The sequence below is a fragment of the Amblyraja radiata genome, chromosome 18, assembly GCF_010909765.2.
Source record: "Amblyraja radiata isolate CabotCenter1 chromosome 18, sAmbRad1.1.pri, whole genome shotgun sequence".
In the NCBI taxonomy this organism is placed as follows: Eukaryota; Metazoa; Chordata; class Chondrichthyes; order Rajiformes; family Rajidae; genus Amblyraja; species Amblyraja radiata.
This window is the reverse complement of record NC_045973.1, coordinates 14751303-14777949: the sequence shown is the minus strand read 5'-3', so window position 1 is coordinate 14777949 and position 26647 is coordinate 14751303. Positions and strand designations below refer to the sequence as shown.

Here is a 26647-nt window from a genome sequence, read left to right as displayed (position 1 = left end):
CGGCAATCGCCGAAAAAATCGCCTAAGTTGGACAGGCCTTTAAAGCTTTGGATGACCATTGCAAGACCTTTGCTGGAGTAAGCAACACCCAAATCACACAGATTACTAAAAGTCTGTGTTAGCACCCCGAAAGACTTTGTTTGCTGAAGGGATGTTACTGAATGAGAACTGAATGTTCCATAATGTAACATGTTAACGGAATCAAGGGAAATGGGGAGAAAGCAGGAACAGGGTACTGATTCTGGATGATCAGCCATGATCATGTTGATTGGCGGTGCTGGCTCGAAGGGCCGAATGGCCTACTCCTGTACCTATGTTCTGTGTTTTTATGCTTTGAAAATATAAATTCCAATTATCAGTATTGCATATATGAGACTTTTTAATGAATTGAATAAAAAAATAATCAGTTCTGCTCTAAAACGTAATGTAAATGTTAAACCCTAGTACTTTATGCATCACCATTGTTACACTATTTATAAATTAAAAATAAACATGATCTTTACCCATGTTTTTGGTAGGCTAAAGGAAGACATGGAAACACCACTTGAGGGCTCTAATTATCTTGTGCACAAAAATAATACTTTGGAAATAAATAATGTTCAGAGGGAAGATGCTGGATTCTACACGTGTTGGGCAATAAATGAAATGGGAAATGATACAACTACCTGCATGTTAAAAGTCAGGGGTAAGTTGATTTAGTTTATTTAGCAGTTTTTTAATGTAATCGATCACATTGTTAATCTATACCTGCACTATTTTAAACAATAATGTAGCAATTTTAATTAATCTTCTTTGATTTTAATTGATTCTTTAAAAGAAATAAGGGCTGTATAGGAAATAATTGTCATTTAGTATCAACAATCAATCATTTTTCTCTTCTTCTCCCTCATTTTAAAATGTCCGCCTTGTGAATCTTAATGCAATGTAACCGTCTTTTTGGTGAATCCGTTCTCAAGTTTTAGGCCTTTTTACACTGACGACCAATGCTTAGTGTTGAAATTGCAGTCTTTAGGTGGGAAGTGATTTTTTAATATAACACGGCTGCTCAATTGTGCAAACAAACAAGCATCACGATCAACACTGCATTGGGCTATCACTGGGAGGTTAACCATCAGACATACAATGAATCTCCATTTTGAGGTTGTTTAACTATTTACAATCCTGGAATTTTTGTAACCTTATAAAATGCCTATGTTATGTGAAAGAGATTGTAAAAACCGCACAGCCCAAGGCCCAATGCCGAACTTGACCGCCTGATATGAACGGATGCCTTGGTTACAGATTTTGTCCACTATAACCAAAATCCATTATAAACAGGTCTGTAGTAACGAGGGTAAACTGTATCTTAATGTTTAGCATCAAAATCCTATGAAAACATTGAGTCTTCATTTTGTTCTTTGAAAAGTTTGTAAAATAGTTATACTACTTTTTTACCGGGCACGATGGCGCAGCAGTAGAGTTGTTGCCTTATAGCGCCAGAGACCCGGATTCGATCCCGACCATGGGTGCTGACTGCATGGAGTTTGTACGTTCTCCCTGTAACCAGCGTGTATTTTCCCCAGGATCTCCGGTTTCCTCCCACACTCCAAAGATGTACAGGTTTGCAGGTTAATTGGCTTGGTATAATTGTAATGGTAAATGATGAAGGCAATGTAAATTGTCCCTTGTGTGTGTAGGATAGTTGGTGTTTGGGGATCGCTGGTCAGCGTGGACTCAGTGGACCGAAGGGCCTGTTTCCCTGCTGTATCTCTAAACTAAACTAAAACCCTCTTGTTTGGCAGTTGCGAGAATTGTTCAGACAGACTGGTTGCAGAACCTACAGTGCGCTCCATAATGTTTGGGACAAAGACCCATCATTTATTTATTTGCCTCTGTACCCCACAATTTGAGATTTGTAATAGAAAAAAATCACATGCGTTTAAGTGCACATTGTCAGATTTTATTAAAGGCCATTTTTATACATTTTGGTTTCACCATGTAGAAATTACAGGTGTGTTTATACATAGCTCCCCCATTTCTGCTGTTGATGTTCAACACAAGTTACCTCCATTGCTCATTCCTCACCTTAGCCTCTGTGTATTTCGATTTTTTTTCCATGTTTTCCTGATCTCATCAATTTGCCTCAGCCACCATTTAGAATAGATTTTCTCTTATTTCCTCTTACTTCTTCAGTGGATTTGTTAATTGTGTTTATCCTGTATTTCTGGTCCCTGGTTATATTCTGTTACCTTTTAAAACTCATTCATGTTTTTAAAGGGCCTTAGGTCAGTTACCTGCTAGTATTTTCTTTTCTAAAGAATAGTCCAAACCTATTCAGTGTTTTCCTGTTAGCTCTAATCTCTCTGGCCTTGGAAATGATTGTTGTACATTCTCCATTTCTTTCCTATGTACAATGGAGACCAGCACAGTACTCAGTACATCAAATGTGGCTTCACCAAGACTCCATACATTCAGCTTTTTATTCTATACAATGCTTTATTAAAGAGCTACCAACTTGCTACTTATATCCTTTGCTCTGCTTCCTCATTTTTTTTTTCTGAAAGGACAGTTGACTTTTCTTTCTTAACAAGGTGTTGGGGCCGCACAGTTGCACAGCATAGAGTTGCTGTCTTACAGTGCCAGAGACCTGGGTTTGATCCTGACTACAGGTGCTGGCTGTACGGAGTTTTTATGTTCTCCCTTTGTCTGTGTGGGTTTTTTCCGGGTGCTCCGGTTTCTCCCTACACTCCAAAGATGTGTAAGATAATTGGCTTCTAGTAAATTGGCATCAGTGTATAGGATCGAACAAGGGTATGGGTGAACACTGGTCTGCGTGGGCTGGGTGAGCCTGTTTCTGCACTGAATCTCTAAACTAAACTAAACTAATGACCCCTGTGTCGGGGGTTATGAGGAGAAGACAGGAGAATGGGGTTAGGAGGGAGAGATAGATCAGCCATGATCATTGATGGGCCGAATGGCCTAATTCTGCTCCTGTCATTTTTAACTGTCTGTGTAAAAATCAGTTTGCAACTTGCTTATCCAGTCTGAGTTTTCTAATATCTCCTGAGGTTGTAAATTGCTCGTTCTCGGCTTCCCCCCCAGTCTAGTTTCAGTCAAAAATCACTGAATCAAGAACAACTAATCTTTATTTTAACAAAACACAATTACAGTTCAACTACTGTACCTTTCCCACCACGGGTTCGATCCTTGTATCTGCCTGATCAAGCCCTCTCGGCCTCGCTCAAACAGAGACACTCCAGAAAGTCACGCAGTCCCAAGCGCGCTCCCAGAAGATCGACACGGGACCTCGTGGAAGTGGACTTTTATAGGTCCCGGGACCTCGAGGGGCCGAACCACATGGGGGTGGTCTCTGAACAATCCAATTACAGATATCGATTAACCCCGTACATAACAGACATTTCCCTAACCCAATAATACAGCAGCTCAATGCATTGTATTCAAACAGGACTTCTCAAGGAAGCCAATTTAGAAACATTTACCCTGATCTGCAAAAAACCCAGACAAGACTCAATACCTCATCCAATGAACACTCGGCAAAGTAGTACTCTGCAACATTATTTACAATTATTTACAAGGTGTATGTCTGGTTTGCAGTCATCCAATCCATTCTATGCATTTTGCATCTAATTGACAGGGTCTGCAGATGTTCTTATTCTTTTCTTGCAACTTGTATCTAGGCTCTAGACAAACTGGCACCACTCCGCAGCTTATCCCAGTTCTGCAGAGAGCACTTTCAAATTGACCAAATCTCCCAGCAGCCCTGAAGCTTTTACTCCATTTTAGAGTCCTAGCCACTCCAATTTGGCCAGGATTAACAAGCTAATGTCCCATTGTTCCCAGTGTTAACTTCACTGCACAGAACAGGGAATCTGCACCTTATATTCAATTACTTGCTCCTTTATCCAAATCATTCCAATCTGCATTATGAATAAAAGTGATTCTGGCTCTAATCCTCATGGACTACCTCTCCCCTATTTGTATAACCACTTTACCATTACTCGCAGCTTTCGATTCTTGGCCGATTTCCTTTCTGTTACTCTGTTTGTTCCCTGACTGACAATGCGCCTACCTTTGGACTTGATAAAGTGGGACGGATCAAGCTGATTGATATGCAAGCACCTTAGGCAAAGCCCTGATCCTGCTGTCCTTCCAAACCCTCTGGGTCCAGATGGCGAAATGGCATTGGATGGTGCAATGATCTCTGGCGTTTGACAGGAGGCAAGGCTGTGGGTGGAGATTTGCTGACTGCAAAGCTGTCGAGGATTTATGGGGCGGAAGAAGCGTCCCGACCCGAAATGTCACCCATCCTTTTCCCCCCATAGATTCTGCCTGACTCGCTGAGTTACTCAAGCACTTGTGTTTCGTCATGGATTTAAACATTTCCAAAATGTCACAATTTGATAAGCTCTAGGGGCAGAATTAGGCCATTCGGCTCATCAGGTCTACTCCACCATTCAATCATGGCTGATCTATCTTTCCCTCGCAATCCCATAGTCCTGCCTTTGCCCCATTACCCCGATACACTTACTAATCAGTACCGTGGACATTCATGTAGATGGTATTCTTCACTTAACAAGCAGAGGTTTTGACTTTGCCTGTGCTGTGAGATTGGGGGGCTTGTGGTTCTGAGTTATGACCAGGTTAATTGGAAGCTCGGCTGCCTGTTGGGTTATGGGAGGCTTGAGCACAAGTCTGCAGCTGTGACTCGGGTAAGTTTGGTAAAGACAGGAGTGTGGCCACAGCCAATGGGAGATTGAAGTGCACTGCAGATGGCAAAAGGTAACAAGCATTTGGTTGGGACTTTGTGATCCTGTGGCGATGGGTGCTTGTGTGGCTGATGGGAGAGGTGGAGATGGTGGTGTGGGAAGTGAGGGTGTTTGCAGGTAGTTGGATGAGAGTGTGAGCATTTGCATGTTTGTCTTGGGTCTCTTCCAGCTGCACCTGGTTATTTCAGATTGAAGATGATTGGCAAAAGAACAAGAAATGGGTTTATATATTTATTTTGGCACGATATGTAATTATGTCGCTGTCTGCTAAATGAAGCAGCTTCAATAACGCTTTTAAAAATGGTATTGAATCATTTCTTCAATGAGTAACTTTGCTAGGTTGTGGTGTAAGAGCGTGTGAATAGACTATTCAATTAGTTCTTTCAATGAGCTACCACAGCCAAAATCAACTGATTGGCATGTTTGCGCTCTTTAATATTATCATTGCAGCGAATTGAATACCAAGTGATTCACTGAATTTTGCCCAATATTTGAATTACTACAAGCAATGTTAAAGATACAGAAAGGTTTACCAAGCTAGAAGGGAAAGATTCAGTTAGAAAATTAATGGTTTGGACGTGCAAATAGTGTAAGTTGTATCTGATGTTTCTGCATGAAGAAATGTTAAAGTCGAATCTGCATTTCAGGACACTGATTACCATAATTAGATATCAGTAGCACGGGGCTGGATCTCACATTATAACCACATGCAATTGCATTGATGTACCGCTTCTTGGATGTAATTTTAGATTAAGGAAGTAGCATTTCTAATCACAGATTTTTTTCAGAAGAAAGCAGTTTTTTCAAGCTTCTAACATTTTAATATTTTAAGGCAGATGACTGTACACCCTCTTAAACCTTTTAAAATTATATATTAAAGTGCTGGAGTAATTATATATGGGCAGTAAGAGGGCAGTAATCAATGTTGTCTGCCTGCTTAGAACACAGAATGCTAAATTTTACTTAATTCTGAAATTACGCACTTAACAATATTCTGCTTTCATTTTTTGTATTTCTGCTTGTACCTTCCTTCTAAATAGTAAAACAATTACCCTAGAATTGTGTAATCTTGTTTATAAAATGAAGTGGCAAAATAGGAAAATCTTTGAACGATTTTAAGCAACGTCACATCACTTGTTGTGGGCGGCCACTATGGCGCAGCGGTAGAGTTGTTGCCGTACAGCGCTTGCAGTGCTAGTGACCCGGGTTTGATTGCGACCACGGGTGCTGTCTGTACGGAGTTTGTACATTCTCCCCGTGACCGTGTGGATTTTTTCCGAGATCTTTGGTTTCTTCCCACACTCTAAAGGCGTACAGGTATGTAGGTTAATTGGCTTGGTGTATTGTGTAAATTATCCCCAGTGTGTGTAGGATAGTGTTAATGTGCGGGGGTTGGTTGCGGACTCGGTGGGCCGAAGGGCCTGTTTCCATGCTGTACCTCTAAACTAAACTAATCATTGCATTCAACCTCGGTATAGACACAGTTAGATACAGTTACCAACAATGCAAATTATTGTATCCAAGAGGAGATCCTGTGAATTCCTACCGCTATTTGACATGATGTTTCCCTGCCACAGGACAAAATATTTTTTTGAAGGCAACAGGAGAGGGAGAATAGTTAGTTTAGTTTATTGTCACGTGTACCGAGGTACAGTGAAAAAGCTTTCTGTTCAGTCAGCGGATAGACTATACATTTTTAGTTTAGTTTAGAGATACAGCATGGAAACAGGCCCTTCGGTCCACCGAGTCTGCAAGCGATCCCCGTACACTAGCACTATCCTACATATGAGGGACATTTTTTTCCAAAACGGGGAGAATGTACCAAAACGGTCACGGGGAGAATGTACAATCACCGTACAGACGGCATCCATAGACAGGATCGAACCCCGGGTCTCTGGCACTGTAAGGCAGCAACTCTACCGCTGTACTACCATGTCGCCCAAATGATTACAATCGAGCCATCCACAAAGCTTGAAACTTTGAGGAAATTTAAATGTTCCAAAGGTGCATCAAAATCTCACAGAATACTTATTGTCGTTGGGTTGGCAAAGGAAATTATTTCTGTGGTTCTCAAGCTTCAGGAGTAGTCTGAAGGTGGCAGTGTTGTATTAAATAGTGGCAATAAGCTCAACAGCACCATCAGCAGGAGTTTAGTGGTACTACAGGCCATGCAACAGGAGTGAGAGCAAGTGGTCCAAAAGTGGACAACACTCTTGCAGAGACGCACACTAACTAACCGGATGGTGGACTGCATAAGGAGACCAGACCACCGTCTAGGTAGTGGGATGGGGATTCCGATCTCCATGGTGGAATGTGGATGGTCCTAATGTAGCGGCGCATACGCAAGTCAATGTCAGTGTCCTCTCCTAGGCCAACATCACCAGCACCAAAGCTCTGAACATCCTCAACCAGTAGCAATGTTATAAAATTTTGAGATTTTAGATAAAAACCAGATAAAGCATAAAACAAAGTTTAATTTTATACCTAATTCACTTTCATATCTTCAGTATTAAAAAAGTTATGGCCATTTTCACACTCGGAAATTAGCATCTTGTTCCCTATTGCTTTTCCATTGCTTAACACATAAGCTGTGATCGAGGACAGTCAAAAGCCCCATAACTTTCTTAAAAATTAAGAGAACTGAAATAAATTTTCAGTTATTATAGATTGAAGCATTCTGAAACAAATATTAAACAATCTTACTTGGATGACCTGAAATTAAAGCATATAATTAGTTAGTTACCTAATTGTAGCTAATTACAAAATTCAATTACTAGATCTAAACATCTATCCATTTCTTAAGAAAAGGTTAACATTTTTTAATAGCTTAAGTGTCCAAATAACATTCACACAAGAATTCACAATATAACATGATTTTTAAATCTCATTGTCATGAATTTATAGGCAAAATGGAAGGAATTTAATGTTTAATTCCTGTAAATTAATGGCCATTTTAATCATCATGTGAATGGGTTTTTGTGGAACGCGATCAATTGGAACGTTGCGGTTGCAACGTTTTCCCATATCAGCAGGAAAAACACTGCGGGTTCTTATGGGGCCAAAACCACATTTTCTTCAAGGAAATCTTGATTAAAGTCATCCTAAGAAACAAGTTTATATGTAAAATACACGACTTACACGGCCAAAAATTTAGTCCAGTTTTTTTTTACAATTGACTGAAAAGGCATTTAAGATTCTAATCCAAAAGCCACAACTCTCACTATGCCGAACATTGCAAAGAAACACCTGTTTTACACAGAAAGTTAAACCTTTGAGCAAATTATTGACTTGATGCTTGATGGACAATTGTATTCAAGTACAGGTGCACAACCTTTTATCCGAAAGCCTTGGGACCAGACACTTTTCGTAATTCGGAATTTGTCGGTCTTCGGAATGGAATTTTTTTAGCGTAGATTTTAATGGCTGGCTCAGTGGTAGAGTGCTCGGCTCATATCCGCAAGGTCGCGAGTTTGCGCCTTGATCCCGGCAGTTCCTCGGTCGCGAGTTTGAGTCTTCAATGTATTTTTTTCTTGCAGAATAAATGTCTGTATGAAATGCAGTGTGTTGAATGAATTCCTGAATTTGTAAATGTGACCGCAGCATTGAATCACCTCTCGCACTCATGTCACCCTAGCGGGGCTTCATGCCCTTAGGCGACATTTTCACACTCTTATATCCGTGTGCAGCAGAGGCGACGTGCGTTTGGCGCCAAACGTGAGCTTTGGTGAGCTTTGGTGTGCAGACGACATCCTGGAAAAAATGTCCGGTTTCTTCCAGGTAGGCGATATACCCTCCCGGGCAATATACCCTCCACTTCTCTTTTATGAATGGGGATTTAGTTCCCCTTTCTTCCAGGACCGACCGGAGGTTCCGCTGTCACCTCTGCGGGCCACTCTCGGTGAACGCTCACTCAACTTTGTCTTGGGATTCCTACTCTCCCGCGCAATGTATCCTCACCTTCTCTTTTATGAATGGGGATTTAGTTCCCCTTTCTTCGAGGACCGACCGGAGGTTCCGCTGTCACCTCTGCGGGCCGCCCTCGGTGAACGTCCTGTCTCCCTGTCCCTGGGATAGTAGGGGGCGATCAAACAGCACAATACCCCCCTCCCCCTCCAACTCCAGAGGAATCCGCTCCCCGATGGGCCGCTACGGCGACAAGTGGCAGTTCGCCCACAGCCCGAGCTGCGCGACCCCAAGAACAAGACGTACCTTGCACACCATCAGCTTCTCCCCATACGGGGAGCGTGTTCCTCTGGAGTTGGAGCGATGCTGGGCTGGAGTTGCTGATCTGGGATCTCCGTGCTTGCAATGGGCCTGGGGGTCGGTGTCCCGATGAGGGGGCTGTGGGCGAACTGCCACTTGTCGCCGTAGCGGCCCATCGGGGAGCGGCTTCTGGTGGTCCTGATGTCTCCGGCCAGTTTGCAGTTTTCCTCTGGAGTTGGAACGGGGCTGGGCTGCTGTTGGCTGTGGGTCTCTGGGATCTCCGTGCTTGCAGTGGGCCTGGGGGTCGGTGTCCCGTTGGTCCTGACGTCTCCGGTGATTGGCACTGACCTGCTAGCATCGCCGACATGAAGACAGTGCAAAGCCCCCGCGCCGGTGCAATGGGCGGGGAGCTGGAGAGGGGAGGGAAGGGGTCACACACATGGCCGGGAAGCAGAGGGGTGTAGGTGGGGTGAAACTGAAGGCAGCAACAATCTGCTGCTGCTGCCTGCCCGCTGAGTTAAAAAGTTCCCACGCAAGACTCACGATACACTGTGTATCGTGAGTCTACCGTGGGAACTTTTTAACTCAGCGGGCAGGCAGCAGCATATTGTCAATTATTAACCCTCCCGCGCAATATACCCTCACCTTCTCTTTTATGAATGGGGATTTAGTTCCCCTTTCTTCGAGGACCGACCGGAGGTTCCGCTGTCACCTCTGCGGGCCGCCCTCGGTGAACGTTTTCAAGGACCTTTCTTCAAGGACCGAAAAAATGTCCGCTATTCGGAGGTTTTTGTTATTTGGATCTTCGGATAAAAGGTTGTGCACCTGTACCAGTAATTTAAGTTTATTTTCCTTGTTCCTGAAGTTGTTTGGCTTGGCAACAGTGGTAGAATTTTTATCATTTGGAGCTCAGCCCTCTGAAAGGCAGAAGCTGAAACTCGGGGTTGAACCTTGGTTTTGATTTCACAGTTTATTTATTTACTTAACTTTCCTGTGTACTGTGTACTACTGTAATGATTAATTTGTGAGACAATTTAATTAAATGCACAGTGGGCTGTGGGGACCAAGTCGATGGATATTTTGAAGGTGGAGATTGACAGATTCTTGACTCGTACGAGTGTCGGGGGTTAAAGGGAGAAGGCAGGAGAATGGGGTTGAGAGGGAAAGATAGATCAGCTATGATTGGATGATGGAGTAGCCTCGATGTGCCGAATGGCCGAATTCTGCTCCTATAACTTGTGAACTGGAATTACAAAAACAATTTTTAGCTGCAAATTGTTGTCATGCTGCTTAATTAAAGAAAACAAAAGAATCTCTATACTTATTGCACATTATCTGACAGACATTTTCTCACAGTTGGCTCTGGGGAATATAATTATTCCTGAACACATGGGCTCATTAAAAATAGACGATACATTAAAGCAGAATTCTGCTTATCATGAAAGGGATTTTTTTGTGTTGAATAAAATGGGAAGATCGATTGCAGTTATATTCATATCATTTTTGTTCAATTATATGGTTTTCTTCCATGTGGGACACCTCAAGCATCTATTATAAAGTGAACGCGAAACTGGAATGGATTGTGACAGGTGGAATCTATTTTACTTTCATTGCTGACGTTTGTACAGACTGTTCTTGTGTTTTTTTTCCCTTCCACCACCCAGGCTGTTTATTTCACTGCATGAGGCATTTAAGCACCACACTAATTAGACTTTTGGTCATCACCATATTTTACTGTGAATGAATCAGAACTATCATTTAGCATTGCAGCGTGCTGGCTCCAATGCCATAAATTAAAACTAATTTAATTTTAAAAAATTATGACTGTGATAATTTTGCTGAATTGAGTAAGGGTTTGTATCAAGGGTAGGAGAAATAAAGAAGCAAATCAGACATTTAAAAAGAACCAGAGGACTCAGCAATCATGTTATCACCTCACCTTGCTTGTGCATTACTCAGACTTATTGACTGCATTGGAGAGGAATGAATCATCATCAATCCTCTGTGTGAATGATGCAGCGTGAGTGACTTCTCTTGCCAATTATTCAGCAGCAGGTGACAATTTCTCTTCCACCAGCTCCTTGCATATTGCTGCAAGCATTGGCTATGGACAACACAGCACGCCTGGATGTGTGGGACGCAGCATGTGGAGCTGTATCTGCTGACTGTGGCAAGCTTGTTTGCCCAGGCTGGTTCACTGCTGTCCTGGAAGCCGGTTTCACCTTTTCTTTCCCACTGATTGGCGATATCTGATGGGATCCTTTTTGTCACTTGGCTGGCCATGTGCAACTAGTGGCACCGTGGCACAGTTGTAAAGTTCCTGCCTCGCAGTGCCAGGGACCCGGGTTTGGTCCTGACCGTGGGGGCTGTCTGTACAGAGTTTGTACTTTCTCCCTGCTGATGGCGTGGGTTTTCCCAAGGTGCTCCAGTTTTCTCCCACAGTCCAAAAACAGAAAGGTTTGCAGATTCATTGGTTTCAGTAAAAATTGCTGTTTGGCACAGACTTGGTGGGCTGAAGAGCCTATTTCTGTGTTGTATCTGTAAAGTCTAATCCCACTTGGGAACAAAAGGCATGGAACTACAGCTGCTGGAATCATGAGCAAAACACAAAGTGATGGAGTAACTCAGCAACTCAGGCAGCATTTTGGAGGGAATGGACAGGGGTCGTTTCTGGTCTGGACCGCTCTTCAGAATGATGAAGAAAGGTCCCGACCCGAAACGTTGCTTTTCCATCCCCTCCACATGTTGCCTGACTCGCTGGGTTAATCCTGATCTCGCCTCGACTTGTCTGATGAGTCAGTTGACTCTTGACATCTCAGCTTTCCTACCGCATTGAAGTGAGGTTGTATCTTGGAAATAATGCAGGCCTCTTAATGCTGGTGGTAGGTAAACATCTTGATCATTCTCCCCTCCTTAGGCCCAGTTTGTACGGAGGAATGTGGGAGGGGGGATGTGGGGGAGGGTGTTTTATGGCAGAGGGTGTTTTATGGTAGAGGGTGTGTGTGTGTGTATGGGAGGGGGGTGTGTGTGGGCAGGGGTTGTGTGTGGGGGGGAGGAGTGTGTGGAGGGAGGGGTGTATGGGCTGGTGGGTTGTGGGGGGGGGGGGGGAAGTTCGGAGAAAAGATGGGGGAAGAGCAATGGGCAAGAAGGGGGGTATCATGGGGGAGGGGGAAGGAGTCAGCGAGTGGGACCAGAGGGGTAGTGGCTGGAATTGACAGTACGATGGGGACTCACAGAGGCTACTGGTCGCTGGCCGTTCTCCTCTGCTGGGATTAGAGTCCCCGCTTTCCTTTTTGGCGACATCTCCATCTCCGGGCTGGGCTGGGTCTCCGACGCTGAGCTGCCCTGGGCAGGGTCTCCAACGCTGGGCTGGGTCTCCGACGCTGGGCTGCTTGGGGCTGGGCTGCTTGGGGATGGGCTGCTTGGGGATGGGCTGCTTGGGGATGGGCTGCTTGGGGATGGGCTGCTTTGGGATGGGCTGCTTGGGGCTGGGCTGCTTGGGGCTGGGCTGCTTGGGGCTGGGCTGCTTGGGGCTGGGCTGCTTCAGGTCCCTCTGAAAATTGTGTCTTGTTGGAAACCTCCGCCGGTCATCCTCAGCTCTAGTAACGACGCGATGGCGCAGGAAGGGGTGGACCATCCCGGTGAGTGACAGGGGAAGAGACTAATCCGCGCGGAGCTGAACGGCAGGAGATGTGATCAATCTGCGCACGCGCGGTTTTCAAGATTTTTTAACCCTCGCTAACTTTTACGATATTCAGCCGATCGGAACGAAACGGTGCAATCGCAACATAGGAGAATGGTGAGTGAACTGGCGAAAAATCGTAGCGCTATTGCGAACCGTTTTCGCGCAAATAGAAAGACTGCACAAAGCGGAAGATAAAAAGATCAGCGTTTCATTATGTATAGATTACGGGTTTGGACACGCTAGAGGCAGGAAACATGTTCCCGATGTTGGCGGAGTCCAGAACTAGGGGCAGAACAGTTTAAGAATAAGGGGTAAGCCATTTAGACCAGAGATGAGGAAACACTTTTTCACACAGAGAGTTGTGAGTCTGTGGAATTCTCTGCCTCAGAGGGTGGTGGAGGCCGGTTATCAGGATACTTTCAAGAGAGAGCTAGATAGGGCTCTTAAGGATAACAGAGTCAGGGGATATGGGGAGAAGGCAGGAATGGGGTACTGATTGGGGATGATCAGCCTTGATAACATTGAATGGTGGTGCTGGCTCGAAGGGCCAAATGACCTACTCCTGCACCTATTGCTATTGTCTGTTGTCTATTGAAAGGACAGAGGGGTGAAAGCTATACATAAGGGTATAAAATGGGATAAATATAGAAACAAATTTAGAGTCTGAAACAAATCAGCATTTACTGACAGTGTGATTTATGGACCTATTGCAGGTAAGCAGGATTAGTATAGATGGATATAAAGCTCAGCATGGACATGATTAGTCTAAAGGTCCTGTGCTACACAATTCTATGAACCTAAATGGCGAACGATTATTTGAGAAGCTTTGCAAGGGTCTTTTAATGGAAAGAGACTTGGGTTAAAGAAAATAAGTTTGGAAACTGTAAATTCTTGCTGAATCTTGAAGATTAAGGGAGGATTAGAAGCCAAAGAAGGAGGATGTTGAAGATATTAATAGAGTGTTGGCAGAAGTGACAGTGAGCTAAGTGATATCTCAGCAGTGTGAGTGGGGGGTGGTGATGGATTAGATGGATGATCACAAGTTCACGTTTGGGTGGGACAGAATGCCATAGCTCTGAATGATCCCGTTTAGTTTGAAGAAATGGATGATCAAGGAATGATGAGTTCTTTGACAAGTGAGAAGAATCTACGAGGAGAATTAAAAACAAATAGTGTTGGTCGCCCTGACATTTAAACTGGAAACCTTTATTCCTTGTAACTGTGAGTCACGTAACGCAAACCTGCTTGGAGGAAACGATTGGAAGATTTTGCTAGGATTTGAAAGGATGCCAAACCAATGTTTACATTTATTCACAGAGGGCCGAAAGTAGGAGAGTGAAAGGTTCAACAAGACCTGGTTGGTTAAAAATAAAAGCAGGAGTTAACGAGATGGAATTGTGAAAGGGAATTATCAGCAACAATAATTTGATTTATCGCTTCTTGATCTTTTCAACATAAGGTTTGAGACAATAAATTGCGCCATCCCAATATCACGTAAACATCATTAAACTGCTCGGTGGGACATCCTCCACTTCTGTGTCTGTTACTTGTCTTAATCAGCCTCGGTGATATCATGCTTGCATAGAAGATAGCAATTAAGGGAGATGCAATTGTATTTAAGGAACATGATAACAATTTACATCACTCATGGATATCTTGAATTGTACAAAAATAACAGAGGCAAATGAAGACTTGGTCCATAGATGCAAGCGTAAACTTTGAAAAGCTGTTACAAAACATCATGTGTTTGCACAGGCGACATCCCATTGGTAAGGAGTGTTAAGCCCCTGTCCCACTTTCCCGAGTTACTCACGAAGTCTCCCGAGTTTTCGCCTTGATTCAAAGCCGGGGAATGTCCGTAGCGAGTCCGTAGGAGTCCGTAGATATTTTGTCGCGGCTCCTATTGCCAGCCGTAGGTACTCAGGGCATCAGGTAAGTCGTAAAGTTTATTCAGCATGTTGAAAAATCTCCACGAGTAAAAAAAAAAAAAGCCCCGAGTACCTACAGCTGGCATCTCCGAGTTTGAAACAAGGGGAAAATTCAGGAGAATTTGTGAGTAACTCGGGGAAGTGGAACAGGGGCTTTAGAGTGTTAACCAGAAACTAGGTTGATAAATTGAAACAAGGAATGGCAGATGCTGGATTACACAAAAGGACAGAAAGTGCTGGAGTAACTCAGCGGGTCAAGCAGCATCTCTGGAGAGAACATGGATAGGGGACATTTTGGCTTTGGACCCTTATGCAGGTTGGGATACTTTTTCTGAAGAAGGGTCCTGACCCAAAACATCACCTAGCTGTGTTCTCCAGAGATGCTGCTCGACCCGCTGAGTTACTCCAGCACTTGGTGTGCTCTTGGGTGATAAGATTGGTTTTGCAAAGTTCTTAATTAACTAGATAAATGATTAGACAAAAAAGTAATCAGAGCCTGAAGCCTCAAAAGGTCCTTTTGGTGGGAGTGGAGTTGAGGGACATTTACGGAAGTGGAGCAAAGCAAAATCCTGGAGAGAGTGGGAGATTACACTATGTATGGCAACAACCAGGACCAGAGATTAATGTTCCGGGTTATGGATGAACAGAATTGAATGCAAGGTAGTGATCAGGTGGCGATCAGATAGAGCTGCCTACATTTATGGAAAGTGAAAAATGAACATAGAGGGCAATTGGAGAGAGCAATAACCATGAGCTAGCAAAGGGCAAGCCATTGTTTGCCTTTGATTAGGCTCCCGACGAGGGAGGTTTGATCACCCCGAAGCAAGGGCTTTGGAGCGTCGGTTGCGGGAGCTTTGATGGCCCTGACTGCGGATGGTTCATCAGCCCCGACCGCGGGAGACTAAAGAGTAAGAAGATTGGGCTTTTTTACCTTCCATCACAGTGAGGAATGTGGGGAGCCACTGTGGTGGATGTTCATGTTAAATCTTATTTGATGTGGCTGTGTGTCTTGTTGGTTTTCACTTAGTATGGCTGTATGGTAACTCAAATTTCACTGTACCTTAATTGGTACATGTGACAATAAACTGACCTTGAAACCTGATATTGGAAACAGGAAAAGCTTACATTTGATTTCACTGAGTTTTTTTGTTTTTTTTTATGAAAATAAGCTGACTACTGAATGGTGGTCATGATTACACTGGTCTTTCTAATGTATGAGATGGTCTGGCTGCCTTCTGAGCAATAACGGAGAATCAATATTAACCTATTTTATTGTCCATTTAATTTAATACACAAAAATAGACACAAAACACTGGAGTAACTCAACGGGTCAGACAGCATCGCTGGAGAAAATTGTGATGTTTCGAGTTGGGACCCTTCTTCAGACTCTTGTTCATTCTAATGAATGGTCTTGCCCTGAAACGTCATCTATACATTTTCTCCAGAGATACAACCTGACCCACTGAGCTACTCCAGCATTTTGTGTCTCTCTTTGTTATAAACTAGCATCTGCAGTTCTTTTTTATTAGATTAATTTAATATGCTTGTCTTTATCCAATCACCTAAGGTATTGGACAGTGTCTAATTCCTTGATTATATTAAGAAACTCAAATTAATTCTCCTTTCTCAGTCTCTTTTTCTCTACTTAAAATAGCTTAAAACGTGAACCCATCCAAAGAGTCAAGTACAGTTTATTATTGCGTTCTTAGTTTTAAATCGCATTGCTTCACTGTTCTCCATGGACTCGCTAGTTTGCTCCTGTACCTGCAGTAATTCATCACCAGACCCCCATGTCTCTCTCTACTTCATAAACAACCGCAGGTATTCCTGCCTGGCACACAGATGCCTGGAGTCTCCCAAAACCACAGGCTGCGGTTATCCCCGCTGAAAGCTATTTCCCCACACAGGCTCACGCTACTGACTCTAATCTGTTCATTCATTAGCCGGCTGCGTGCTTGATGATCGTTCCATAAATGGTCTTGTATAAATTGGTAGTGTAGGTGAGGAACACTGATGGTACCACCATGAAGCCATACTTCTCATGCCTCCTTTCATATCAGTTCTCCCTGAAAGAGGCCCTCTGCCTGTGAGAATCCAATCAACCTGAATCATTTGAACGTTAATTTCATGAAATCTGATACTAATAGATGTCAAAATGATATTTCATTGAAGACGCAAGGAACTGCAGATGCTGGAATATTGAGGAGGACACAAAGTGCTGGAGTAACTTACCGGATCAGGCAGCAGGTCTGCAGGACAGAGATAGGCGTCCCTTCGGGTCAGGGCCCTTCTATCAAATTCTATCTGAGGTAGGATACCGACCCGAAATATAGCCTATTCATATCCTCCAGAGATGCTGCCTGACCCACTGACTTACTCCAGCACTTTTTGTTTTACTTCATTAAAGGTTGTGTCTAAATCAGTCTGAGTAGTTCATGCTGGACTGCAGCCATTTACTCATTTGACTACCTCTTCAAATGGCTCATTCAGGTCAGTGAACCTCAGTTCTCTAAAACCCATTGTGATATGGATGGTCTGATTTCTACCCTTGCTTCATTTGTAGACCCAATGAGATTGCTACCCACCAGATTTCAAAGAGCAATTAGATATAGAAAGTAATGACACGGAAAGTAATTCCTCTGCTTCGTTCATTTCTGTGGGCCACGTGCACCCAAGCGCAACCGCCCAATCAGTCTAAGTTTCAGATTCCTGACTCCGATCAATTTGTTTATGTAGACATTGGAAATCAATAATAATAAGACCTCAATGAGTTGCTGAAGTTCCAGTATGGATCAGCATCAAAAGTGAAAACAAATGAAAAATATGCCCTTGCCAAATCAGTAAATCCCATGTCCAAATCAACCCAGTCTATCAAATTTCCATCTGCCATGCAATCGGGTTTAAACTTCAGATTTGTTTTGGAGGGATTATTTGCTACTACTGTTGCATTTATCAATTTAAATGTCTTAACTACTGTCTACCTCTTTGGTGACCCTTGGACTATCCTTGATAGGGGTCACAGCTTAAGGATAAGGGGGAAATCCTTTAAAACCGAGATGAGAAGAACTTTTTTCACACAGAGAGTGGTGAATCTCTGGAACTCCCTGCCACAGAGGGTAGTCGAGGCCAGTTCATTGGCTATATTTAAGAGGGAGTTAGATGTGGCCCTTGTGGCTAAGGGGATCAGAGGGTATGGAGAGAAGGCAGGTACGGGATACTGAGTTGGATGATCAGCCATGATCATATTGAATGGCGGTGCAGGCTCGAAGGGCCGAATAGCCTACTCCTGCACCTAATTTCTATGTTTCTATGTTTCTATAGGACTTTGCTGGCTTTATTTCCACTAAAAATAAACGGGTCTCAGAGGTATCTAGGTTGAGAAGGATTTTGGAGAGAAGAAAACATTTTTTTTAATTTTATGCTGCAGAGTATTTTGGAAGAATGCTTCAAAGAGTTAACATTAATGGAGAAAGCGTGCTGTCTCAGCACACCTTGCTGTACTCCGTAACTAAGAGGAACTGTGTTGCTGGTCTTTATTTCCCATAGCTAGAAATCAAACTGGCGAATGCAACTGAGAAATAACCTTGATGCACTTTTCTAAACTCGGTGGAGATGCCAGCAGCTGGCTCGCACGTGAATCATGTGTGCCGCTCATTCACCTGGCTGGGAATGTGACTTATGTTCTGCATTTTAACAAACACTCAATTCCTCAGCCTGCAATTCTCTGTTCACCCCAGACTGGAGACTGACAGCTAGGAATGGTCCCTGTTCAATAATTTAAAGTTTTGTTTGAATGTAACAATTGGAAAGTCAGGGAAGGAAGAAGACGAGGACCAGAAATTCAATCAAATGCTGGAAACACTCAGCGGGTCAGTCAGTTTTTGCAACAAGAAATGCAGAATTAATGTTTTGGGTCTGACACCCTTCATCAAAACCAGCACCTGATATTTTATTTGCGAGTCATACAGTAAAGATGCAGGCCCTTCGGCCCACTGGGTTCAAAGTTATACCAACCACCTATTTACTCTAATTTGTATTCATTTTATTTACTTCCCCCAAAAAATCTGCTTTGCACTGCTTTTCATGAATGTGATTATGATACTTAAGTGGCAGATAAAACATTGTTAATGCTATACAACAATAAAAGAGAGGCCTCAGCATAAGATACCAGTAATAGCAAGGATCCCTGGGGCCAAACAGTCTCTAGGTGTGAGCAATGTTTGAGATATGTAAAATAAGAGAAAACAGAACAAGGACTGCCAGCTTCCTTCTCTGAAGCCAGTGCTGCAAAATAGTCAGAAAAAATACCACATTTTTTAATATAAGCAAATTGTTCACAGATCAGCCTCTGGGAGCAAATATTGTGCGTGCCCCAAATCATGAAAACTTTGTACCCCATCAAAAATCAAAGTCTGATATTGTGTGGCGCCCAGGCCTGACATCAATAGGGCCCATGGCTGGGCAGGAAATGGGTAAGAGGGCAGCATGACATCAAATGTTCCCCTGAGCCTTCGGCCTCAGCTCCATGACATTCCCTCACATCATCAGGGCAAACTGGGTGATGTTAGCACCTATTTGGCCTGTACTCACTGGAGCTTAGAAGAATGAGGGGGGGACCTCATTGAAACATACAGAATAGTGAAAGGCTTGGATAGAGTGGATGTGGAGAGGATGTTTCCACTAGTGGGAGAGTCTTGGACTAGAGGTCACAGCCTCAGAATTAAAGGACGTTCTTTTGGGAAGGAGATGAAGAGACATTTGTTTAGTCACACGGTGGTGAATCTGTGGAATTATTTGCCACAGAAGGCTGTGGAGGCTAAGCCAATGGATGTTTTTGAGAGATAGATAGATTCTTGATTAGTACAGGTGTCAGAGGTTATGGGCAGAAGGCTGGAGAATGGGGTTAGGAGGGAGGGATAGATCAGTCATGATTAAATGATGTAGATTTGATGGGCCGAATGGCCTAATTCTACTATCGCTTATGTCTCTAAGTTCCTTCAAGGGTGTGATAGGCCATAAGAAGGGACTTTAGACAAACCTGGGATTCCCAATCCATTGGCCTGCCATGGATTGAAAGGACAATTGGCATTTATAGGGTACCTCCTTGGATATAAGGAATCCAGTGCAGGATTGTTGGCTATCCTCCTGAGTTTCAAGCCGGTCCCAGGCATTAAGCATTGATGACACAGTGAGCTCAACAACCCATATCTGATATCTATCCTGGCAAATTATTTCATATATCTGCAAGGTTGTGCACCAAAGTAAGGTGCCACTTTGGTTAAACCCGTGGGACTTGGCCATTAAGTGATAGCTCCAATGCTGAATCAGCTCATCCTTGTTACAAGAGCAAAGCATATTAATTTGTACTTACCCTTGAGCAACATGTAAGCAGGCTAGAGTGATTCAAGACTGGGATTGAAACTGAGATAAGGCCACCTGGCGTAAACTCCTCAATGGATGATAACGTCAGGGATGCACCCAAATGTATGTGTGGCAACGTGCTTTAATTGTTTTTGACTGTTTCCTTGCGAAGCTGAAATGTGCATCAATATCAATACTGATTAAATAAAAACACATTGGTGGCTCTATAAACGGTGAATGTCAATTGCAAATGGAATTCAAACCTTATTGTGATGTGCGGAATTTATGCTTATTTAAAACAAGTTGAGAAACACATGTTTCTTAAGAGAATTAAGAAAATCTGCCTTTATAGATTTACATGGATGCAAATGTTATCCTGAAAAAGGTGGAACTAATCAGTCATGCATGTCTTGTAACCTTGTGCAACGGTTTAGGAAAATGTCTTTGGAGCTCTCTTTGCACTTCAAGGATTCTCAATAACAAGTCAGAAAATCCCATGATAGCCATTCCTGCATAATTTCTTTTCTCTCTCAGATGTGTCTTCATAGACCCTCCTGAATCTCTGAAGATCATTTGTTTGTAGTTTATACCCCGAGGTAAAAATCCGTGTGTTGTGTAGTTTATGTTTAAAAGAATAATTTGCAGTATGATGAATCTGTTGGAAGCGGCTTGAGGATACGTCCCTCGAATATGAATGGTGCTGAAGTGTGTTCATTTATCGCTGTGAGGTGGGTCAATTAATTTAACATTGAAGGGACTGCAGCGAGAGAATTCAGAAGTGTAAAAAAGGCCCAAGGCATAGTGTATTATGTAGAACAGACTTTACACTAGGGTAACTTCATTCTATAGGTCAGGTCATGCAGGAAGAGAAGTCTTGCAGGAAAGATTGGGAATTGGAAGCGACAACCAAATCAACTTCTTTGTAGAGAGAGAGAGAAAGGACACAAAGTGCTCAGTGAGACAAGGAAAATCTCTGTAGTACATGGATGGGTGACTTTTCGGATGGCGACACTTCTTCAGACTCGCCAACACCTCAGCCATGATGTAGAGACCTTCCTTTGTCGCCTCCGCGTCCGAGCCTTTTTCTATGGGATGGAAACTTTGCAAGTGATGACCTCTTTGCCTGTCTCTGACACTCCCTGTCCTCTTGGACCCACCCCCCTCCTCCTGCTGGCCTTCTTCTCCCTCTGGACCTTTTTACTTCCAAAAGCCAGCAAGATATCAACCATCTTGACTTCTGTCCTCCCCTTACCCTCTCCAGTCTCACCCTCTCTGAACATCCGGGTCCGAAACAGGGTCCTGACCTGAAAACTGATGATTGAGGATTAAGTACAATTAGTTCAGTGCTGGGGAGAAGAATGGTTGCTGAAGATCAGAGGGTAGGGTGGGTGGAGATTAGTTGTTGGATTGTGATGGAAGTCAGTTGCGCGAGGATTTGTGTTGGTTTAGGTTTGTGAACCGTGGTCTGGCCTAGCGATTGAGAGTCATTGCCTGGGATCGGAGGGGAAGTTACTTCATGGTTTTCAGCTGGCCTCCCAGCATCAGGCATCATTGTTTGAAACTCAGTTACAACCCTTGATGTAACCCTGAAGCAGTTCTGATCAAACAATGTGTAGACATGAAAATCAAAAGAGGTGCAGATGTTGTAAATCTTAAATTTAAAGAGAAAATATTGCAAATACTCAGCAGGTCTGGCAGCATTTGTTGAAAGAGAAACAGTCAACATCTGCAACCCTTCGTTAGACCTGAAACACCGACTCTCTCTCTCTCCCTTTCCACAGACGTTGTCTGACTTTTTCAGCAAATCCGTGCCAGCAGCAGGCTGCTCCAATCATTTACCAATCCAGATTAATGGAGGGCTGGAAGTAAAATCACGGTCTTGCCATAACCTGCTCTTGGTCGCCAATTGCCCCAATATTTTGACATTTATTTAAATGGAGTGCTCAAAGAATTTGGTACCACGTGATCCAATATCTGAGTTAGTCTTCTAGTAAAGGTGCACCAATTTCTTACATGTAAACCACTTGTGTGAATACCCGGATTTGTTTGTCATTGATATGCTATCTCTTCCCTTTTCAGGACTAAGAAATCCCTGTAATCTAGTCATAATTTGCCTCCGGGCATTGTGTAAAACCCATGGCACATGGTTGCCGAGTGAACTTCCATGATTTGATCCCCACTTGCTTCCATCACCTATGAACTGATGCAATGGTTATTGAGTAAGCTGGCTGGTGGTGGGGCTGTGGTGAAAGTCAGGGCAATGACTGGCCAATGTGAAAGATTGTAAGTGTTGTGAAAGTGTTGTACTTCCGGTGGCGCTGGTGCCAGCTGCCTCCACCTTCAGCCCAGTATCTTTTTGTTTTTTCGTGTTTTTTTTGTTATGTTGAAGTGTGTTTTTTATGTTTTTTTTTAATGTTTTAATGTGGGGGAAGAGGGTACGGTGCGGGGGATACCGTCCTTCAGTCGCTTCCTGGAGAGGACGCGACTATTATTCGAGTCGCGTCCTCGCCCCCCCCCCCCCCCCCCAGCGGCCTACCTACTGGATTGGCGCGGCCTTTCCTGCCTGGACCGACCAGAGCTCCAGCAGCGGCGGGACAGCGCTGATACATCGCGGGGCTGGCGATGCCTTACCGGGGTTCGCCGTCTGGAGTCCGGAGTGCTGGGCCTGCGGCACCGACATCCTGGAGCTGTGGTTCGTGGAGCTCCCAACGCGGGCGGCGCTGACAAACATCGTGGGGTCCTGCGACTCTGCCCGGCTCGGCCTGTGGACTCGGGAGCTGCGGTCTCCGGTGGGAGGCGGCTGATCAGGAGGTCCGGGCCGCTGAGGAGGATTTTCACCGTCGGGGTTCGGCGTCGGCGTTCCATCAGCCCGGCGAGAGGACCTGAGCATCGGGCCGCCGGGGGTGGCGACTGCGGGTGCTCGGAAGGCCCCGACCACGGGTGAACATCTGGGAAGATCGGAGGGGAGGCTGGCTGGACTATGGTGCCTTCCTCACCTTGGTGCCATTGTGTTATGTTGTGTCGTGGACTTTCTGTGTTTGTGCTTTTTTTTAAATTCTATTTTATTTTTAATATGTTTTATTATTTATTATTTATTTATTTTTATGATACTGACTGTAAAGGGAAATTCATTTTGTTGTCTTTAATTGAGACAATGACAATAAATTTGAATACAATACAATACAAGATGTTGTAGCAATGTACCTTTAATTTAATCTGTTGTGTAGAACTGCCTCAGACAAATAAAATACTCATTATTTAGGTTTAATTTCAAGATACAGCATGTAAATAACCCACCGAGTCCACGGCGACCAACAATCACCAGGTCACATTAGTTCTATGTTAATCCGCATTCACGCCCACTCCAGCCACACTAAGGGGAATTTATAGAGGCTAGTTGACCTACAAACCTGTGTGTCTCTCGGGTGTGGGAGGAAACCAGAAACAGGAAGAATGTACAAACTCCACACAGACAGCACCCGAGGTCAGGATCCAACCCAAGGTCAGGTGCTTAAAAGCAATCGGCAGTAAAACAGAGCTTTAGAAATGCAAGAGCTTAAAAATAGGAGTAGGAATATGCTCTTTTGATCTTGTTTTGCCGTTCACAAGGAATCTGTCAGACAAAGTGCATTGCCTGCACTTTCTCTATATCTCTTGGTTGTCAGTTCTGGCACCTCTGTTGATTATATTGATTGATTCAGCTACTCGGCCATTCCAGTGTATGGAGTTATAAAATATCACAGATCTTCTGATTGAAGAAATGGTTCCACACATACGGCAACCCCTTTGTTGAAACTTTGACCCTTGCCTTTAAGTGATACTGACTGAGAAATGGCCTCTCGGCATTCAGCCTTGTAAGCCTATTGAAGAATGTGTTTCAATGTGATCACCTCGTATTCATTAAAATTCCAGGATATATTTCCTATCCTCTCCCTCTGCAGTATGTTTATCATACATGCCATTCAAGATTAATGATTTTTCCGCTTTCTCAATATTCAAAGACATAAAATTAAATGCTTACTTTAACCCAAACGCAGTCAGAACGTCAGATGGGATGGCAGAAAGTCTGGGAGCGCTGTGTTAAATACTTGATTTTTATTCTTGTTGACACTAATATGAAACCTTAACCAAGAGAGCAAGACTGCATATAGATGGTTTACTCCATGGAATTGGGTGCTTATTTTAAACTATTGACCCTCATTTTGCTGTGCATCATTTATTGTGAAAGATAATTTATACTTGCCCTCTAACATTGGCCAAATTTGCACTCCCACACATTGGGTGTAGTGGATCCTAGAGTTTGAGTTTATAATCCATTTTTCCATTGACAAACTATTGTTTGGTTGGAATATTGTGACCTTTGTGGTGAGCATTAAAATATAACCGAACACCCAGCAGTGCACTTTATTCCAATTAATTACCGAGGTAACAGTTCTAAATGACCAAGAAGTCACCAAGAAGATTATATGACAAGGCTGTTGATGTTGTAAGACCCACATTCTTACACGTGTGGTTTAAACACAAGTGTGATACAGCAGGCAGTGAAGAAAACGAATGGCATGTTGGTCTTTATAACAAGAGGAGTTGAGTATAGGAACAAAGAGGTCCTTCTGCAGTTGTATAGGGCCTGAGTGAGACCACACCTGGAGTATTGTGTGCAGTTTTGGTTTCTAATTTGAGGAAGAACATTCTTGCTATTGAGGGAGTGCAGCGTAGGTTTACAAGGTTAATTCCCGGGATGGCTGGACTGTCATATGCTGAGAGAATGGAGTGGCTGGGCTTGTACACTCTGGTGTTTAGAAGGATGAGAGGGCATCTTATTGAAACATATAAGATTATTAAGGGATTGGACCGGCTAGAGGCAGGAAACATGTTCCCGATGTTGGGGGAGTCCAGAACCAGGGGCCACAGATTAAGAATAAGGGGTAAGCCATTTAGAATGGAAACGAGGAATTCTCACAGAGTGTTGTGAGTCTGTGGAATTCTCTGCCTCAGAGGGCGGTGGAGGCCAGTTCTCTGGATACTTTCAAGAGAGAGCAAGATAGGGCACTTAAATATAGCAGAGCCAGGGGATATGGGTAGAAGGCAGGACAGAGTACTGATTGGAGATGATCAGCCATGATCACATTGAATGGCGGTGCTGGCTCGAAGGGCTGAATGGCCTACTCCTGTGCCTATTGTCTATTGTCTATTGTTGTCTATATGGACTTCAACAGGTCTGTTAATAAAGTTCTGCATGGTAGGTTAGATTGCATGGGATCCAGGCAGAGCTAGCTAACTGCACACTGATGGAAGGTTGTTTTTTGGGCAGGAAGCCTATGGCTCGTGGTGTGTCTCAGGTATTGGTGCTGGGCCCTTTGCTGTTTGTGGTTTCCATCAACAATTTAACAACCACCCCCACATAAAACAAACCAGAGAACATTAATACAGACTTTTTAAAACACACTAAAAATAACAAAAAAGACAAAAAGACAGACAGACTGTTGGCGAGGCTGCCATCGCTGACAGCGCCAACCTGTGGAGGATGAAGATGTTAATCAAAAATTATATCAGTATCTTGATCAGCTGAGCAACTTGGCTACAGAACGGTTATTGGAGTTTAATGCAAATGAGCGCGAGTTGTGGCATTTAGTGAAGTTAACCCAGGGCAGATATTTACAGTAAATAGTAGGGCTCTGGGCAGTGTAGTAGAGTAGAGGGATCTAGGAGTAACTGGTACATAGTTTCCTGAAAATAGCATCAGAGGGAGATAGGGTAAAAAATAAGGCTTTTGGTAATTTGATCTTCTATAGTCAGGGTATTGAGGATAGAAGATTGCATTGTTACAAATGTACAAAATGTTGATGAGATCACATTTGGAATTGTGTGTTCAGCTTTGGTCACCCTGTTACAGGAAGGATTTTGTTAACAGTTTACGAGGATGTTGTCAGGACTTAAAGGCTATAGGGAAAGATTGTACAGGTCAAGAGTGCAGGAGGCTGATAGGTGATCTAAAAAGGTGTATAAAATCATGATGGGAATAGGCAGGGTGAATACACAAAGTATTTTACCCAGAACAGAGAATCATGAACCAGAGGACATAGGTTTACGGTGAGAGGGCAAAGCGTTAATAGGAACCTGAGGGGAAACTTTTTCTCTAAGAGGACGGTGGGTATATGGAATGAGCTGCCAGCAGAGGTAGATGAGGCATGTACTACTACAGCATTGAAGAAAACACTAGGATAGGTGCATAGATAGGAAAGTTAAGAGGGATATGAGCAAATCATGGGTAGTTGGAACTAGCATAGATATGGCATCTTGTCTGGCATGGATGAGTTGGGCCAAAGGTAGACACGAAATGCTGTAGTAACTCAGCAGGACAAGCAGCATCTCTGGGGAGAAGGAATGGGTGACGTTTCGGATCGAGACCCTTCTTCATAAACCAGCATCTGCAGTTCTTTTCTTAACAGTTGGGCCAAAGGGCCTGTTTACATGTTGTATGACTGACTCTAAATGGCCTGTCCCACTTAGGCAATTTTTTCAGCGACTACTGGTGACTAGGCTGTTTCACATGGTCGTGGGGTGACGCCTGTATGGTATGGGTAGTCTCCTCTAGTCGCCTAAAGAGTCGTAATATTTTTCTGATTGCCGCTGGAATTTGAAATGTTCAAAACGTTTCAGCAACTGTGGGCTTGACGTAGCTTGTGTTCTCCTGTCATAAGTGC

At 43.6% G+C, this 26647-nt stretch overlaps 1 protein-coding gene across 6 annotated transcripts in view; it reads left to right on the top strand.

The window, feature by feature from the left end:
- The window catches only part of chl1 (cell adhesion molecule L1 like), a 649066-nt gene that overhangs the window by 315132 nt on the left and 307287 nt on the right, over nt 1-26647 (top strand). For all 6 annotated transcript variants that reach the window (XM_033036735.1, XM_033036736.1, XM_033036738.1 and 3 more), the window contains one exon: nt 519-685. In XM_033036735.1, coding sequence (XP_032892626.1) covers nt 519-685 — 167 coding nt within the window. The remainder of the gene's footprint in view (nt 1-518; nt 686-26647) is intronic.